General features: G+C 39.2%; 1 protein-coding gene across 3 annotated transcripts in view; it reads left to right on the forward strand.

The window, feature by feature from the left end:
• hdac7a (histone deacetylase 7a) overlaps nt 1-16154 on the forward strand; it is a 61305-nt gene extending 45151 nt beyond the window's left edge. For all 3 annotated transcript variants that reach the window (XM_044351275.1, XM_044351276.1, XM_044351277.1), the window contains 14 exons: nt 1005-1236; nt 1717-1850; nt 2228-2348; nt 2800-2849; nt 3481-3588; nt 5860-5915; nt 6418-6505; nt 6687-6806; nt 6912-7009; nt 11062-11180; nt 11633-11766; nt 12206-12287; nt 12516-12654; nt 12775-16154. In XM_044351275.1, the coding sequence (XP_044207210.1) occupies nt 1005-1236; nt 1717-1850; nt 2228-2348; nt 2800-2849; nt 3481-3588; nt 5860-5915; nt 6418-6505; nt 6687-6806; nt 6912-7009; nt 11062-11180; nt 11633-11766; nt 12206-12287; nt 12516-12654; nt 12775-12817 (1524 nt within the window). In that variant the 3' untranslated portion in view covers nt 12818-16154. The remainder of the gene's footprint in view (nt 1-1004; nt 1237-1716; nt 1851-2227; nt 2349-2799; nt 2850-3480; nt 3589-5859; nt 5916-6417; nt 6506-6686; nt 6807-6911; nt 7010-11061; nt 11181-11632; nt 11767-12205; nt 12288-12515; nt 12655-12774) is intronic.
• Nucleotides 16155-16330: the final 176 nt, after the last annotated feature.

A 16330-nucleotide genomic window follows, 5' to 3' on the forward strand; every position in this document is an offset into this window, starting at 1 on the left:
GTTACATTAATTTTATCCCTCTGTGTCTCTAATCTGTGATAAGTGTAAATCGAATGATGGTACATTGTTGCAGTTATTTTGGGACTGTCCACTAATTCATTCATTCTAGTCAAGAATTTTTTTCTTTTTCTGGGGTTTACCACAGGACTCTCTCTTGACAGGGACTTGGCTCTCTTTGGATACTCCGAGGACTCTTAAACTCTCCCTTCACACATTCAAACAGTTTTATTGATGGGCATAGTACTAGCAAAATAAAAACCTTATTCTCAAAGACTGGAAGACGCCAACTGTGTCTTCCAGTCTTTAGAAACATGCTTTAGAAACTGGTTGCATGAACTTGTTTTGATTATCCAAATGGAGAAACTGCGATTAAAGAATTTAAAAGGCCAACTTAAATGGGAATAATCATGGGGTCCCTTTTTGCAATATCTGGACTCAGTTTGACCGTATTTATATGTATACATAAATTGGGTTTTTGTCTTTTTCTGTTTTCTTTGTTTTGTTTTTTTATACTCCTATTTTTGTTGGGCTGTAATTAACAGTCACATATGGACGATTTGTACTGTTATGTGCTTTTGTGTCCTTGACACGTGGCTAAGATGAACTTTTCTTACTTATATCTTACTTATATCCCTTTCCCCTGTTGTGTGTGTGTATGTTTAAGTTGGTTTTGAGTATTGATTTTTTGTGTGGTTTATATGTTGCTATGAATAATGTGTCAATAAAAATGATACACCAAAAAAAATTTGAGTCAAAAAAGATTCAGATTACTCTAGGTGATACAGGTCAGATAAGAGGGCCAAATAAAACTTTTCTGAAAACAGTAGTTAGAATAGTCAACAATTTTTTGAAATGAAGACCATCCAGCTAACAATATTTTCTGTGGTTCTGGAATAAGATCTTTCTGCAGTTTCTGTTCTGTACCTGCCTTTCCCTTACTAACTTTTGTATTCTGTGTACCTCCAGTTATATCTAATACTTGACTACGTTTCATCTTTCTTTAGTCGTTGCTATGGGAACAGCAGAAGCAGCTACAGCAGCTGCATCGACAGATGGAGACCCTGGCAGTGCCCATGTTACGTGGCGGAGGAAGTGGCGGAGTTGGTAGCAGTCTGGGTGTCCATCGCCCCCTGTCACGTACACAGTCATCCCCAGCTTCAACATCTCTCACTCTGCCTGAGAAACCCCTCAGTCTGACGGGACAGGACACCAGCAGCAAACCACGCTTCACCACTGGTGAGTCAGACACGCTCATACAGTATTATGATTAGTAGGTATAAATAATTAAACTAATTCTCATCATCTAGCATGATGCACTGACCAGCAGAGGTAAATGTCAAACCATAAGGAAACTCTTCACCTAGTAGAGATCTTAAAAATGCAGACCAAAGTAATCTTAATTATGCCTTAACTAATGGTATCTGTGAGTGGTTGAACCTTTATAATTGCAAGCACAGGCTGACTTGCGCTCTTCTTCTGGGAAAGTTCAAGAGGTGCTGTAGATTCCTTGTCCATGTCCTTAAACCCCAAATGATTAAATGTCTTTGTCTAGCTTAATATAGCATATAAACGTGTCTTTCTGATTGTTTTTGAACATAATTAAAAAAGTGGAAGACGTGGCAATAAAACCAACATTGAACAAGATGTGAAAAAGAAAAGTCAGTCTCCTGATGCAACTGGAACCTGAGGTCAATTCTTTTGTGTGTGTGTGTGCAGGGCTGGTGTATGATTCTCAGATGCTGAAGCACCAGTGCACATGTGGAGACAACAGCAGTCACCCAGAGCATGCTGGGAGGATACAGAGCATCTGGTCCCGACTACAGGAGAGAGGCCTGAGGGGGCAGTGTGAGGTAATGACATGAGACACACAAAGGAAACATGCACACACACTGATTAGGTTAGTCTGGTATCAATAATGTTGAGGATGTGCTAATTTGTGTAGAAAGTGAGTTGAATTTTAATAAAGGCTATTTGAATCACATGTCATCCTACCTAGAAAAGTGTGATCTTAAAATAGAAAGATTGAGTTTACAGGTAAATGAGTTTCTGTCGGAGCAGTGACTCTGCAGGCTCTGCTACCATTAAATACAGATTATTCATTATCTATATGCCTCCACGTGATACGTCAAATTCTTGATCCTCTGGGCTTCCAGATGTGTATTGTCTCTTTCTACAGCATCTAGTATTGGAGATGGGAAATTAGAATTAAAATTTTGTGTTCATACAGAGTATTCGTGGTCGTAAAGCCACTCTGGAGGAGCTACAATCAGTCCATACAGAACGTCATGTGTTGCTCTACGGCACCAACCCGCTCAACAGACTCAAACTGGACAACCGCAAACTGGCCGGTATGTTACACCTCAGACTAATAGATTTGTAAATTCAAATTTATGTAGTTTGTAGAATGTAGTTTCAAGACAAATTCAAATAAACTAATAGTGAACATGAAAGATGTTTTCTCTGCAGAGCAAATATGATCACGACCACTAAAACCAGTGTTCCAGATGTCCAATTCAGAGCTCAAACTATATCATGAACATTTGCTTTTCAATTATAATATTTTTGAGCTTGTTAATTAAGTTAAAAAGAAATTGCAAACATGTAATGGTGCATAGCATACTGGATACATCATCATCAATACAATTTTCTGCCATAAATACTCATGTCAGGCCAGCTTATGCCTTTTCTTTTTATTAGCTGTGTTATCATAAAAAAAAAATATTTTGAAAAGAATAACAACCTGAAATCTTTAATTGAATGAATTTATAAATATGTATGATCATGTTTCTGTTTCCTCAGGAATCCTCTCTCAAAGGATGTTTGTGATGTTACCATGCGGGGGTGTAGGGGTAAGAGAAAAGACACACACGCACAAACAACTCTATTTTAGATCATAATTCTCCAGAGGTCTTAATGAAAGCTATACGATATAACATAATCACTGCGTTGATGAAAGACAATATTGTTTCAAATAAAAGCAGCAAAGACAAGCAAAGAAAATTACAAGAAAGAAAGACAGAAAGAAAGACAGGATATTAAAGAGGAAAAGAGAGTTGGCTTGGCTCAGTACTAACGTTTGCCTGACAGTCCGTGTCGAACCATGGCAAGTCAGACTAATGAGAACAACATGTCCATGACCAGGGATAAAAGAAATGCCTTGGATTTCACTGTCCAAGCCAGATGGACAGTAATGCCAGTTTGTGAACAAACAGAGAAGAGAAAAAACTGAACGGAAAAGAAAATTACCAGCAAATATGGCTCTGGCCTCGAAACAGGGGAGTAAAGCATACGTTTTAAGTCACAGTTGTACATTGTGTCATTCATTTCTTAGAGAAAGTTTTCTTTCATCGATTCAAAGGGATTTTAGACATAGTCAGGATTCATTCAACAGCAGGTATTATAAATAGGTCCACACATATGGATAAGATTTTTTTTATTCTGTCATTTAGTGGGCTTAATCATTTGTCTGTTGATTGGCAGGTTGATAATGACACCATCTGGAATGAATCGCACACCTCCACAGCGTCACGCATGGCAGCAGGCAGCGTCGTTGAGCTGGCCGTCAGAGTGGCCAAGGGTGAACTAAAGGTGAGAAACCCAGAAGTGATTCTGTCAATCTGTCTGATTGGTTGTGGAAAAAATTTGTTGCCTTACATCCAAGACTTCATTACATTTCTGTAGCAATTTCTTGTTTGAGTCACTCACCTTGCATTGCCTTCAGCGGGTGTTGGAGTGATGCAGAAAATTCATCAAATTCAAATTAAAACTTGGTTTTCTGATTAAATGCTCTCAAAAACATTTATGTCAAACCTCGCCACATACTTGTATATGACTGTACAGAGAGTATATAAGTGATGATGAATGGATGAAGTGGAGGCAAGGAATGCCACGATGCAATACAAATTTAAACGGTTATGATATTGTTTTAATCATGAAAAACACATGTAGACTAAATGGACATTTACTATGTCAGACGGTGGAAAAAGCAGATGGTTTGGCAGATATAAAAATTACAGATTTACCGTTATACTCCTGCACACAAAGTGTTTTTCAGTCACTGGATCACGGACCAAAAACAACTTTTGGAACACAAAGTTATTGTGAGGTAATTTGGGAGTTTTTATCCACCACTGGCAGCCTTTTGTTCATGTATGTCAACTAACAGGATCAGAGAGAAACATGAACTTCCACATACATCCGGAAAAGGAGCATGCCTCACCCTGCTTTAAGGAGCGACCAACCCACTTCAAAGTCCAATGGGTTTCAGAGAAGAGCTTTCCTGTCACATCATGGCCTAAATGTTCCTTTTCCTCCTCACAATGATGGGTCTGGGATAAACATAATTTGTTTCTTTTTTTATTTATAGTGGTTAACCCTTAGAGACCGACCATAGAGCCGTTTTTGTGTTTTTTAGGGGGGCGACAGGGGATCTTTAGGGGGAAATAGCAGGTAACAGTATATGTCACATAGAAATGGTGTACATCATCTGAAAGCTGGGAACCTGAAGATTAATTTGAGGTGCAGCTCAGCACTGTGTGTCAAGTTTTTCTAGTCATAAATCTGTAGTAAACATTGTGTTTTGGTTAGGTGCCTATTCAAAGGGCTTAGAACATTATGATGGAAGTATATGATGGTCATTCCCCGGCTCAATTACAGCTCATCAGTTGTTGCAGCAGTTTTATGGGTTGATATCATTTGTTACAGCCTCTGAAAAACAGTAATGTCAGCTGAGATCGCAGACACCCCCACGGGTCTCTGAGGGTTAAATATTCTGTAAGTATACAATTGGCAAAAAGTATTCATTGCTGGCAACCACAATCCAAACAGTTATACCCTACAAAAAAAAAGGTTGTGTAAAACAGGGCAGGCAGGCAGAGAATGAAAATGAAAAACAATAAACACAACCCTGAGGCTCCGTCTATACACAGCAGTGGTACAGTAGTATACAACCACTACACTACACAGCAACCACAGTACAACCACTCTGCTTCAGCAAAGCTTTGTTTTGGCTTAACATATTGTAGGGAGAGCACGTATAAACTAATACATCTTTACATTGTTAGAACTTGTACATTTGATCTTCTGTCTTCATGAAATGTTTGACTTCATGCTTTGAGTTTTACTCACAGGGGGTGATAAAGAAGTATAGTTCAGAATATATTGAATTTATAGAATAGACCTTTCTCACAGCAGACATTTTGACTTGACATATTAGGAAAAGCACAGGTGTTGTTAATAACATTAATGATGACTCCATTGTGTTTGAGTGTGCCAGTAAGCTATGACAGTGTGACAGCAAGTGCAATTCCAGGACCCTGAAACCAAAACAGCTAAACTGAATTCTTTAATTTAATCTTTAATTTTATGACATGTCAAAATATCTTCCGTGAAAAAGGCACATATGAATGCTGAATGCTATGTCACATATGAAGGCATAAGACAGAGAACATATTTCATGTGACTGAAAGATTTATACTGGATTTAAAGCCATAATAAGTCTAAAACTTTTCTCTATAAAATGCAAATATATCCTAATTAAACATTGTGACTTATAAACAACAATTATTTTGCATTTCTCAACTGATCATAATTGAAGCCTGTTGTCATTGCAAGCAGTACTGATGTGAACAAACCTTTAAAATCATCAGGAAACACTGATCTTCGATTTAGTGTGTCAAGAGACCTGTCAAACAATTAAGTAATAACTTTTTCCCATACTGTCGTGAGTTTTGGTGCTGGGTAATATTCTTTATTTGTGTGCCAAAACAATTCCTTACATTATTAAAAACTGTGAGATTTTACACCAGAAGTGCTTCATATCCAGTGACACACTAATTAATAACACATTTCTCTACACAGAACGGCTTTGCTGTGGTCAGACCGCCAGGGCACCACGCAGACCCCTCCAATCCAATGTAAGTGTGTGTGTGTGTGTGTGTGTGTGTGTGTGTGTGTGTGTGTGTGTGTGTGTGTGTGTGTGTGTGCGTGCGTGCGTGTCACATGCTCAGCCTGACCACAGTCAGTTTTCCTGTTCTTGCTGCACTGTCAGCAGCTTTGTGGGGGATATTTATGAAGTGACAGAGAGACAAAGGTACAAAATAAGGAAGATTAATACTTTTTTGTGTTTTTTTTTGTGTGTGTATGTAGTTTTTCTTTTTTTACTGATGCTTGTTCTACTCATCTTCTCATTTATCCTGAGCACAGTCAAGTACGACTGTATGGTTTTCCATTTTTGACATATACATTAACAGATACTTTTATGAAGAATAGTGAGTGCAACATGAAAACAAGCCACACACACACTACACACAACCAGAACTCAATTCAAAAAAAGAATGGTGTCAAAGAAATGAGCCAAAGTTATAATGTTATTCTAAACTGTAATTTAACTTATATCCACTCTGGCTGTCTCTACAGGGGTTTCTGTTACTTCAATTCAGTGGCCATAGCTGCCAAGCAACTCCAACACAAGCTCAGCGTCAGCAAGATCCTCATTGTTGACTGGGTAAGAGACAGCTTGTCAACTCTGGCCTCATGCTGGTATTTTCACTGCTGTTGTTTATATAGATGAAAATACTCATGAATGTACTCAAAGCACATCTATGATACTCAGAAGTGAATTTAAATCCTGTGGTTACACCACTGCACATATAGTATTCTTATATCTACCCCCATCCTGTTGCTAGGATGTTCACCACGGTAACGGGACCCAGGAAATTTTCTACAGCGACCCCAGCATTCTCTACATCTCACTTCATCGCTATGATGACGGGAACTTCTTCCCTGGCAGTGGGTCGCCAGCTGAGGTGGGTGACGTGTCAGAGCCTGACATATGACAGTGAAACTGCATATCTTTACTGAGTGATAGTGCAACATGAATGAGATCATTCTAAATGAATTTTTGGTTTTAGGTCGGCTCTGGAGCAGGTGAGGGCTTCAATGTGAATGTGGCGTGGACGGGAGGACTGGACCCACCCATGGGAGATGCCGAGTACCTCGCTGCATTTAGGTAGAACCAACTACTGCTCTTTTTAAACACTACAATACAATGATTAGATAGAATTATAATGCCATTATATCTTATGTGGGGTCACGCGATCTGCAGTTCTTTCTCATAATGGATGGAACTGCATTCATCAGTCACATTTTTGATGTGTTTGGTGTTTGTTTTAGCATGTTCTAAATGTGGTAACAATAGCTGTTTTTAATTCATGTCTTGGATGTGAGCTAACATCAAAAAAAAGTCTAAATAAATTGTGTCCACTGTTTTGCTGCCACCACTACTCCAGTTTTTGTTGATCAGGATCAGGAACTCTGGTGGAGTTGTAATCAGACACTTTCTCTCACTTCCTTCACACTGAACCACAACAAACACACTTAAGCTGATCAGAGGCTTCACATCGCCTCTGACGTAATTAATAATCCCTGTCATTTGGAGAGCATGTGTCTGGCGCTCTCTGTTTCCAATAACTTTTGATGCTTTACAGTAAATGCTCTCCAGGTCTTATGTTTGACAGAATGTCGACGGTTACTTCCTGCTCGTGGGTTGGATAATTGTCATCGGTGGGTGGTTGGCACCAATAAAGTTTCAGTAGTGTGGGCCTTCTGGTTGTCTGGTGCATCCAACACCAAGGAAAACTGTGGCAACCGCATGGTTACTGGAAAAGGGGCACAGTGACAAACTCGCAGACATAAAGGGGGAAACTGCACACATGCACACAAGCATACATGTGTTTATATACAGTTCTTGTCCAACAACACATGTGTTGAAACATGTATGGTTGGTGGGCCATAATCATAAGAGTGTAATGACAAAATAGGGCAGCACCCTCAGTAAACATCTGCTTCAGTGCATTTAGTTCCTGTCATTACTGTGTACCTCCAATAATACACAAAGTCATTTACAATCATTGTAAGATAATGTCATGCACCCAGTGTTTTTATTAGTCTGGAGGAAGGAAAGCATTTAATGCAGCTTTGAATTCATTATATCGTGTTTTCAGATTCATTTGCTCATAATTTAGGTTTGAATTTGCCCCACCCTGTTTGTTCCTTAACAGCAGAACAGAAAATTATGAGCACAATGAACTAGGTAATGCTGGCTTCAGTGTTCTGTTTTCATGGTGAGTGACCTCCCTAATGTTTTGGATGTTGTGAAGTTTTTGTTATACTGAGAGGGACTTTTGTGCCTTCCAGAGTTTGATTTTTTTTTTTCAAATTTAAAACAGAATCTGTTATGAAAAGTATTTAATGACAACATAGAGTTTAACCAGTCTCCAAAGTGATCAAATCTAGGAAGAATTGAAGGGACATGCTCCTTCAAGTTCAATGGGAATGACAAACTGATTCAAATTATCATTATTATTACATAATGACAATCGTATGGCTTAGTATTCAGATCTGGACCTAATAGAAGTTCAATCTGCTTGGAGCTTCAGATGGCGAGAGTTCACCACATCAAAACAGTTCAGATAATTGTTTGCTCAGTTACAGAAAACAATACTCATCTCAGGACCTTAGGATGTGATTTAAGTTTGGATCACAGACTCCAGGTGAAACTTGAATTGCAGTGTAAACTCACACTTCTTACCAGTGCAATGTGGTGCCTTTTTATACTGGAGAAGAATTCAGAATTAATGACAAGTCATGTCTTTGGCGGGCACTTTGAGCCTTTAGTTGACTGGTAGAGAGTGAGACATATGACAGGAAATGTGTTAGTGAGAGAGGTGAGATGACATGCAACAAAGGTGGACCTAGCTAATAATAATTATCATTATTTTACCATAGGTCCACATAATCTCATTTTAGGCCCTAATGGGGAGGCCTGTTGCCTTAACAACTCATAAAGAGCATTATTCCTTTCATATGGAGTCGAAATCTAAAAGGCCCCCACTTCCCACCCACCACTTACACGCCATCCACCTCCCCTGTAAATGAATAAAGTTTGCAAATGCTGAACGGTCTGTGGGTGAAAAACTAAATGTAAAAGCAATTTAATGGAATACATTTTATGGGTTTAAGTTTGTGAGTGCTTCAACTTCAGAGGGGGAGCTTTGTTGCATTTTCACCTTATCCTTCATTCTCACCCCCCTTCTTTTCCATCACCCCCAGCCCAAGCCCCATCACCCCACACACACATTCTCCCTCTTCCTCTCCTCCTTTGATTGATCTTTAATAAGCGTCCCCTTCTCTTCTCCACCCTCCCTCCCTGCCTCCATCTTTCCATTAGTTTGTCTGTAGTTACATTCTCTGGGGGGAGCGTGGCAGCTTTAATGGGTCTACAGGGGAGGTGCGGTTGGTTTTTGCGGTTATGTGTGGGGATGAGTGAGGAGTGTGTGCGTGCTCTGCTTCATATCCACGTGAATATGATAAAGTTTAAGTCTGCTTTATTGACTTTATTTAATGAATCATTAGGTAAGACACCCCCAACATACAACATACAGCATTATGAAAAGAGGACAAAGTAAAATTATTTCCGCTTGTGTGTTTGCATTTGTATGTGCATGAAAATTCATCATCAACATTCTGTTGTTTTTGTCTTTGTGTTGTGTATTTGTATGTATATACTCATGCTGGAATGTGTTGGTGTGTTTTATCTCTGTCCTCATTTTTGTCTATGAGCTCATGTTGTCCATCTGCACGCAGTCATGACAGCAGTATGTGTTTGTATATGTGTGTGTATGTGTGTGTGTGTGTGTGTGTGTACAAAAGGGAGGGAGGGAGGTCTCCAAAGTCCCCAGGCAGAATAATGAAGGTAAATGGATCCCAGATGGACTGTTTTTCCTCTTTTCTCTGTGTTGTCAATGACGTGAGGAGAGTGACAAGCCTCTAATGGGAAACAGACTCACACACTCCGGCTTTGAACTCCACCGACAGCATCGAGCTGCAGAGTCGAGCCTCTCCCCGCCTTCAGGACAGCAATGCTCTCTTTCTTAATAAGAATAGCATTAAGAAAACTTTCATCTGCTTAAAGTCCACAAACAACACTGAGCAGCTTCAATAGTTGACTAAACAATAAGGCTTTGTCAAGCAGACTTGTCTTACTTGAGGCTCTGCAGCTTCTCCAACAGAGAAACAAGAGTCTGGGATCAGACAAACTTTGGTTTCACTTTTTTTTAGATTTAATCATAAATATTTGTCATCCGGGCTACTCCCCAGTTTGGAAATGCCCACTTTGACGTTAAAACAGCTACTTTTTACTGACTAGGGACAACCCTCATGAGCATATGATGAGATGACTTGTTAAAGTCTCTATTCTTCAGTGACTTATTATGCTTTAAGACAACTCTGGTTGTTAGTCAATATCATTACTGGGACAGTGTGTTGAGGTGTACTGTTGTGGTCTATCAGGTTCAGATTTCACTGTTAGAATGTGTGTTTTTTTTTTTATCTCTCTTCCATCTTCTCTGTCATATTCAACACAAACGCTTTCTGCCATGCCATCATTTACTTCTGCTGTTTTAACACCCTGGTGCATGTGGGTAATTAAATGTGACTGTCCATAGTGATGTCTCAGTGGGGAAGTCATTACAACAATGTAAACACTTTTTCCAGTATTATAGTAGGGTTAGGTAAAGTGTTGTTTTTTGACAGTTGATCCAAGTTGCGTTACTGCATTTTGTGCATTTTTATGGCTTTGAAATAGATGGTCAGAACTGTATGTCAAACCTCTCTGGAGGGTGGAATGGTAGGAACACTGGCGTGACGTTGATTTTTTTTTTTTTTTTTTTTTTTTAAATCTTAGAGTTCAGATTTCATAAATGATCACTGAGATTTCTGCTGTGAATTAACCCTCCTGTATGTGAAGTGCCTGAAATGTGTACATGGGTGTTTATGCCAAACAAGAGATCAGACTAACAGATATTTCTGACTGTAGCAAACACAGCAAAGTTTTTATTACCTTTGATAGTGAACAGGGAAATTATGATTACACACTGGTGTTATCCTTTAAAATATGACTTCTATTAACCTCTATTGGCACCCAATAGGAACTGTAACAACACAGACATTTCCTCCCAGTCCCTTTAAGTTACAGTGGCTTGTGTTTGTGTGTGCCTACAGGACTGTGGTGATGCCCATTGCTCAGGAGTTCTCCCCGGACGTCGTTCTGGTGTCAGCTGGTTTTGATGCTGCCGAGGGCAACCCCGCGCCTCTGGGAGGGTACAAGGTCTCCGCCAAATGTAAGCATGGCTCTCTACCACAGACTGCACAGGCTGTCCTCCAGTCTTTAGCTCAACGTCTGGTGTTTAGCAAGGGATGCCAATAAGAGCTTTATTTTGTGGTCCTGTGGGTATTTGGAGATATTAATAGATTATTACAGCTCCTGTCAAGCATGGACCAAAACGCAGGAGTTGTGCCTTCTACAGTACCATACCTCGGAGCATCACTGATGTAACCATAATTATAGTAATTAGTAGTTGGCATGGTGCTGTGGGAGGATCCACAAGGTAAAAATATACTGTGCATTTGTTTTCAAAGAATATTGGAAATTATAGTAAAAGTCATTTTGGTGCAGTAAGTCTTACAGTAAGTTGTATCATGATTGCAGCTTACCTGCTTAGCTTTATTCTAATTTTCTTTTGCATGGTTCACATCTCATCTTGACATTTCTGTATGTGTTTGTCTACCAAAGGTTTCAGCTTCCTGACCCACCAGCTGATGTCTCTAGCAGGGGGTCGTCTGGTTTTGGCCCTAGAGGGAGGTCATGACCTCACAGCTATCTGTGACGCATCTGAAGCCTGTGTCAGTGCACTCCTGGGCAATCAGGTGAGGCATGCTGGGTAATGGAGTTCTTTTTTATTCTTTTAGTCTTCCTCAGGGTCATCTGTTTAACCAACAGATGAGGAAAACATCTATCTTAGTGCTGAAATTCACAGGGTTTGTGGAATATCAGGGGTTTTGAAAGGCCAGGCATGAGGGGAAGTCAGGGAAACTTCTAAGACGCAGTTAATGTACTTACTATAATTATGGAACCCATAATATGTTGTATACTAACAACTGTAGAAAATGTGCATTTTTACATTGATTCAAGAAGTGTATATATTTTATAGACAAGAAATTACTTATTTATAAATTAAGTATTTCATGATGTTCACTGTTTAAAGCTGAGCACTGTTTACTGTATCTCTTCAGTCACTTTTTAACCAAACAGGTAACAATTGAAATGATGTGATTATGTTTTCATGGTTGCCTCTCTGTCCTGTAGGACCCACTGCCAGAAGAAGTCCTACTCCAGAAGCCTAACGCTAACGCAGTCCGCTCCCTGCAGACTGTCATACAGATACAAAGTGAGCAGCAAAAAGTGTATTCACTTATTCATTAATATATTTTTGTTATTTTATTTAATCATGTGAAAGTCCACTACATGTTTTGTCCATTCTTCTCCTCCTCTTCCACCTTTTATACTATTGTAATCAACACATGGGGCCTCTGGATATGATACTTTGATCAGAATAGTATAAAGCATGTGGTGTTAGCGTGACAACACCAGTAACCTGTAATTGTACGTGTTGCAGGTCAGTACTGGCAGAGTGTGAAGGCTTACAGCGGATCAGTGGGTCTGTCCTACCTGGCTGCTCAGAGAAGAGACTGCGAGGAAACAGATGCTGTCAATGCTCTGGCTTCACTTTCTGTGGGAGTTCTTTCCAACAAGAGGTACCTCACACACATTCAGTCACACAAACGTTCATGCAACCATGCAAAGATAAAAATCAAACTTTCACACTCTCACCAACTCTCCCCTAATGTCTGCTTTTCTTTCACCCTTTTCTCCAGCCTTCCTGCCGAGCCGATGGAGCATGACAGTGACTCCATGTAGAAAAATCTGACCAATCACCTCACAGAACTCACTTTCAGGAATTTGGCCCCACCTGTAGCCTTGGATCTCCTGCGCTGTTAACGACCATGAAGGGGACTTTTTTTGTAATGCCACTGAGCCCCACCCATCTGCCTTATTCACACACACACGTACATACACCAACACACAATGCTGAACCTCTACAAACCTGCCGCATGAGCGCCTCAATGCTGGTAACCATTCATCTGAAGCCAGCAGCACTACCTGCAGCTGGGAAACCTTCTGAGACCTCACCAAAGAGCAATACAAGATGTTTTTCTAATAGACTTTTCATGTCTCCTGACTGACATTGGATTTTGTGTGTGTTCAGAAGTCAGAAGTACAACAGCTCTGTGACCACAAACCTTTCAGACACAGACAGAATTCAGATGCAGAGTGCGGCTCTGATTCTTCTTGAAGCACTATGTACCAGCAGCTGTTTTGTTGCCTTAACTTTGCCTTAACTTCAGGACCAACATCAGGGTTCAGAGGGAGGAGACTTTGGATAATAAATTCCTCTCTCCTGTGCCATTTTGCTTCCCAAGTCTGACGCCAACTGAACAGGATGCAAAATGGCTGATGGCTGAATGAACCTCTGACATCAGGTGAAAGCATACACGCTTACACCTGATGGATAAAATGCAAAACAATAAGAAGTGGCCACATCATAAAGAAAGAAAAAAAGACACAGAGATTGTCTGTTTTAATGATGTCATTACATGCAGTTTAACCACTAAAAGAAGAAAACAAAGAACTCGAGGTAAAGAGAGGAAATGAAGACACAAAATGGACAACTGTGGTTTTGTCGAAACAAAGAAAGGGCAGACGTCCCTGTTGTTTTATTGCACTGTGCATTCCATAATGTGAACATTAAGAAATTCCAAAGCTCTGGGAAACACAAAACAACTCCTCTTTCTAGGTTATTTAAATGTTTTTTGAAGATTTGGATGAATGGTGTTTGCTCTGTCTTCTTCCCACTCGCAATCTGAGATGTCTTATGAAGTCTCCGACTCACTCAAAGGACATGTATTGACCGAAATACTGTAGAGTTGTTTTTCCCATGAAGTTCACCTGGAAAGTAGGAAAGATTTTAAGAGCAGGATTTTTTTTTCACTGCTATTTAGTGTCTTAAATGTACAAACACACACACACATAAATACCTACACACACACATACTAAACAATGAACTTTTGATGTACCACTAGTATTGAATACTGTATATTATTGTTTATATTTGAGACTAAATGAGCATTCATTCCACCACTGAGGACCATTGTATTGTTCTGTAGTAGCAATAATGTTAATGCACTTAATGGATATCACCCAAAGAAAACTGCCTTAAAACAGCCTGCACTTGGCAGTGGGGCTGTATGGAAGCAACATGAGGGACCAGTATGGATACTGCTCCAACAATGACTCCTCTTCTTAAGACAGCATTAGAACCTGTGGATTTAGGTGAGCATCTTATATGTAGACTTTTGTATACTGTTTGTTGCAAGGATGAGTTCATTGATGTCCACATACATGCTGTATAAGGAGATACAATTTGAGAGTCCTGGTTTATAGTCCTTCAGATGTTTTGTTTGTTATATACTGTAAAAAGTTCCAGACCTAGTCACAGTCTAATTAAGGAAGCTAATCCATTGTGTTTTGTTTTGAAGTGAACTTGAGTGTTTTTCCACATGACTCTTCTCCATGAGTACACGTCTTTACTCTGCTTAATGTAACTGTGCTTAAAAGCAGCTCTGCTTGTCATGTTACCATGAATAGAGACGATGCCATGCTAAAAGTTTGAAAAGTGTATGTCAGTCATCTGAACTTATGTTTGTAGTAGAATTCAAGTTGATCAGTCTTTTGAAGAATTTTCTGACTGCCCAGATACTAAAGGGCTCTGCATTCCAAGAATCAAAATAACACGATCATGTTTCTTAGTTTGGAGGTTATTGTTTAGCAAACCAGTGCTAGTTGAAGTGCATTTTCCATGCACACTAGGGGCTTACCAGTTTAGGCTTTAGATGGCCAATACTAATGTTTTTAGATTAGAGCTGCAGATAACTCAGTCTAAAATATCTTTTAATTTGACAAAATATGTGGCCAAAAAAGCACTATTTTCTGTTTCTTACAGATTTTTTTTCTTTTAGGGTTTTAAAGCTTCTAAAACAACATCTAGACACTTAAACGCTCCAATGAAATTGCTGGCTTTGTCTGAAAGCTGTTGCTTTAGAGATTTTCTTTTAAGTCCATGATTGGACTGAAAGCAGCACAATCTGATTTTCAACTCTTGGCAAAGATTTCATAAAATGAGACCTGATTTGGCGTTTGTGTGTAAATGCAGCTTTTGTAAAAATCTAGATTTGAAATTAGCACAATCTGCACAGCATGTTAATTTGACTGGCCAAAGGAAATATTGTCAGCTTATCATTGAGGTGGGAAACTGTAGGTGCGTCGAGAGTTGAGTTTGCAGACTCTGGGCATTGTCTGCCCAACAGAAAGCCTCAGAGCTTTTATATCAAACAAAAGGACAGTAGAAACCAAAATGGTAGGAAGTCCCACTGCTGTTGGTCTACTTCTACACCCTAAGTAGGAATTATGTAGGAAGTATTGCATGGGGAATTGGCATTCAACTGAAAAATGTGTCATTCTTTTAGTGTCGTTCATAGTATTCTGAGCAGCAAGTGACAGCATTTAAACAATATGCTGTGTCTCTCTTATACAGCGTGCCCAGCAGGTGCATGTGGTGTCTATGAAGTAATTGTTGTCTGACATGTCAATGAGTGTATGTGTGTGTGGAGGCTGTGTTGGTGTTGGTGTTTGCATGTGCACTAGTACATATGTACACTTGTGTCATGTGTTTTTGTGCATGCTTTTCCAAGTGTTAGTATGTGTATGATTTGTGTGTCTGTCAAATACTGTAAATGACTTCTGTATTATATTCCCAGTGGATGTATTTGTGTCTTATGTAGAGGCCAGTATTGCCTCAACTCTTAATTCCCTTTATTACTGATGTCATTTGTACCTTCTTCTTAAAGAAAGACACTGTAAATAGAAACTCCAAGACCAAAATACACATGTCACACATGTGCCTTGACGCATTCAGTAGTATGTGTATTGGTAATTCTTAACTAACTGGACTTACAGTAACTCTGTATCTATAAACATGACATTGAAATCTTTGTTTCATGCTATTCTTTATTATTTACCTGTATGTGTTGTTTTTCCTCCATATTTCCTACCATGTGTATGTATAGAAAGATTGTCTATTTTGTACTGTTATTTTTGTCTTTCCCTCTTGATTAAAAAGAGATAATTTCCAACACAAGCCCATTTTTTTCCTTTTTGTTGAAACATAATACAAAAGCTGCATATACTGTGCACATAAATACATTTGATAATGATAATTTCACTGAATAAGAGTTTGGAAAAAAAATATATAATTATTATAAATTAATGTTTGTTGGTTACTGTTTCCAAAGAAGTTATGGGATCAAATTGAGT

The sequence above is a fragment of the Thunnus albacares genome, chromosome 5 (assembly GCF_914725855.1).
Source record: "Thunnus albacares chromosome 5, fThuAlb1.1, whole genome shotgun sequence".
Classification (NCBI taxonomy): Eukaryota; Metazoa; Chordata; class Actinopteri; order Scombriformes; family Scombridae; genus Thunnus; species Thunnus albacares.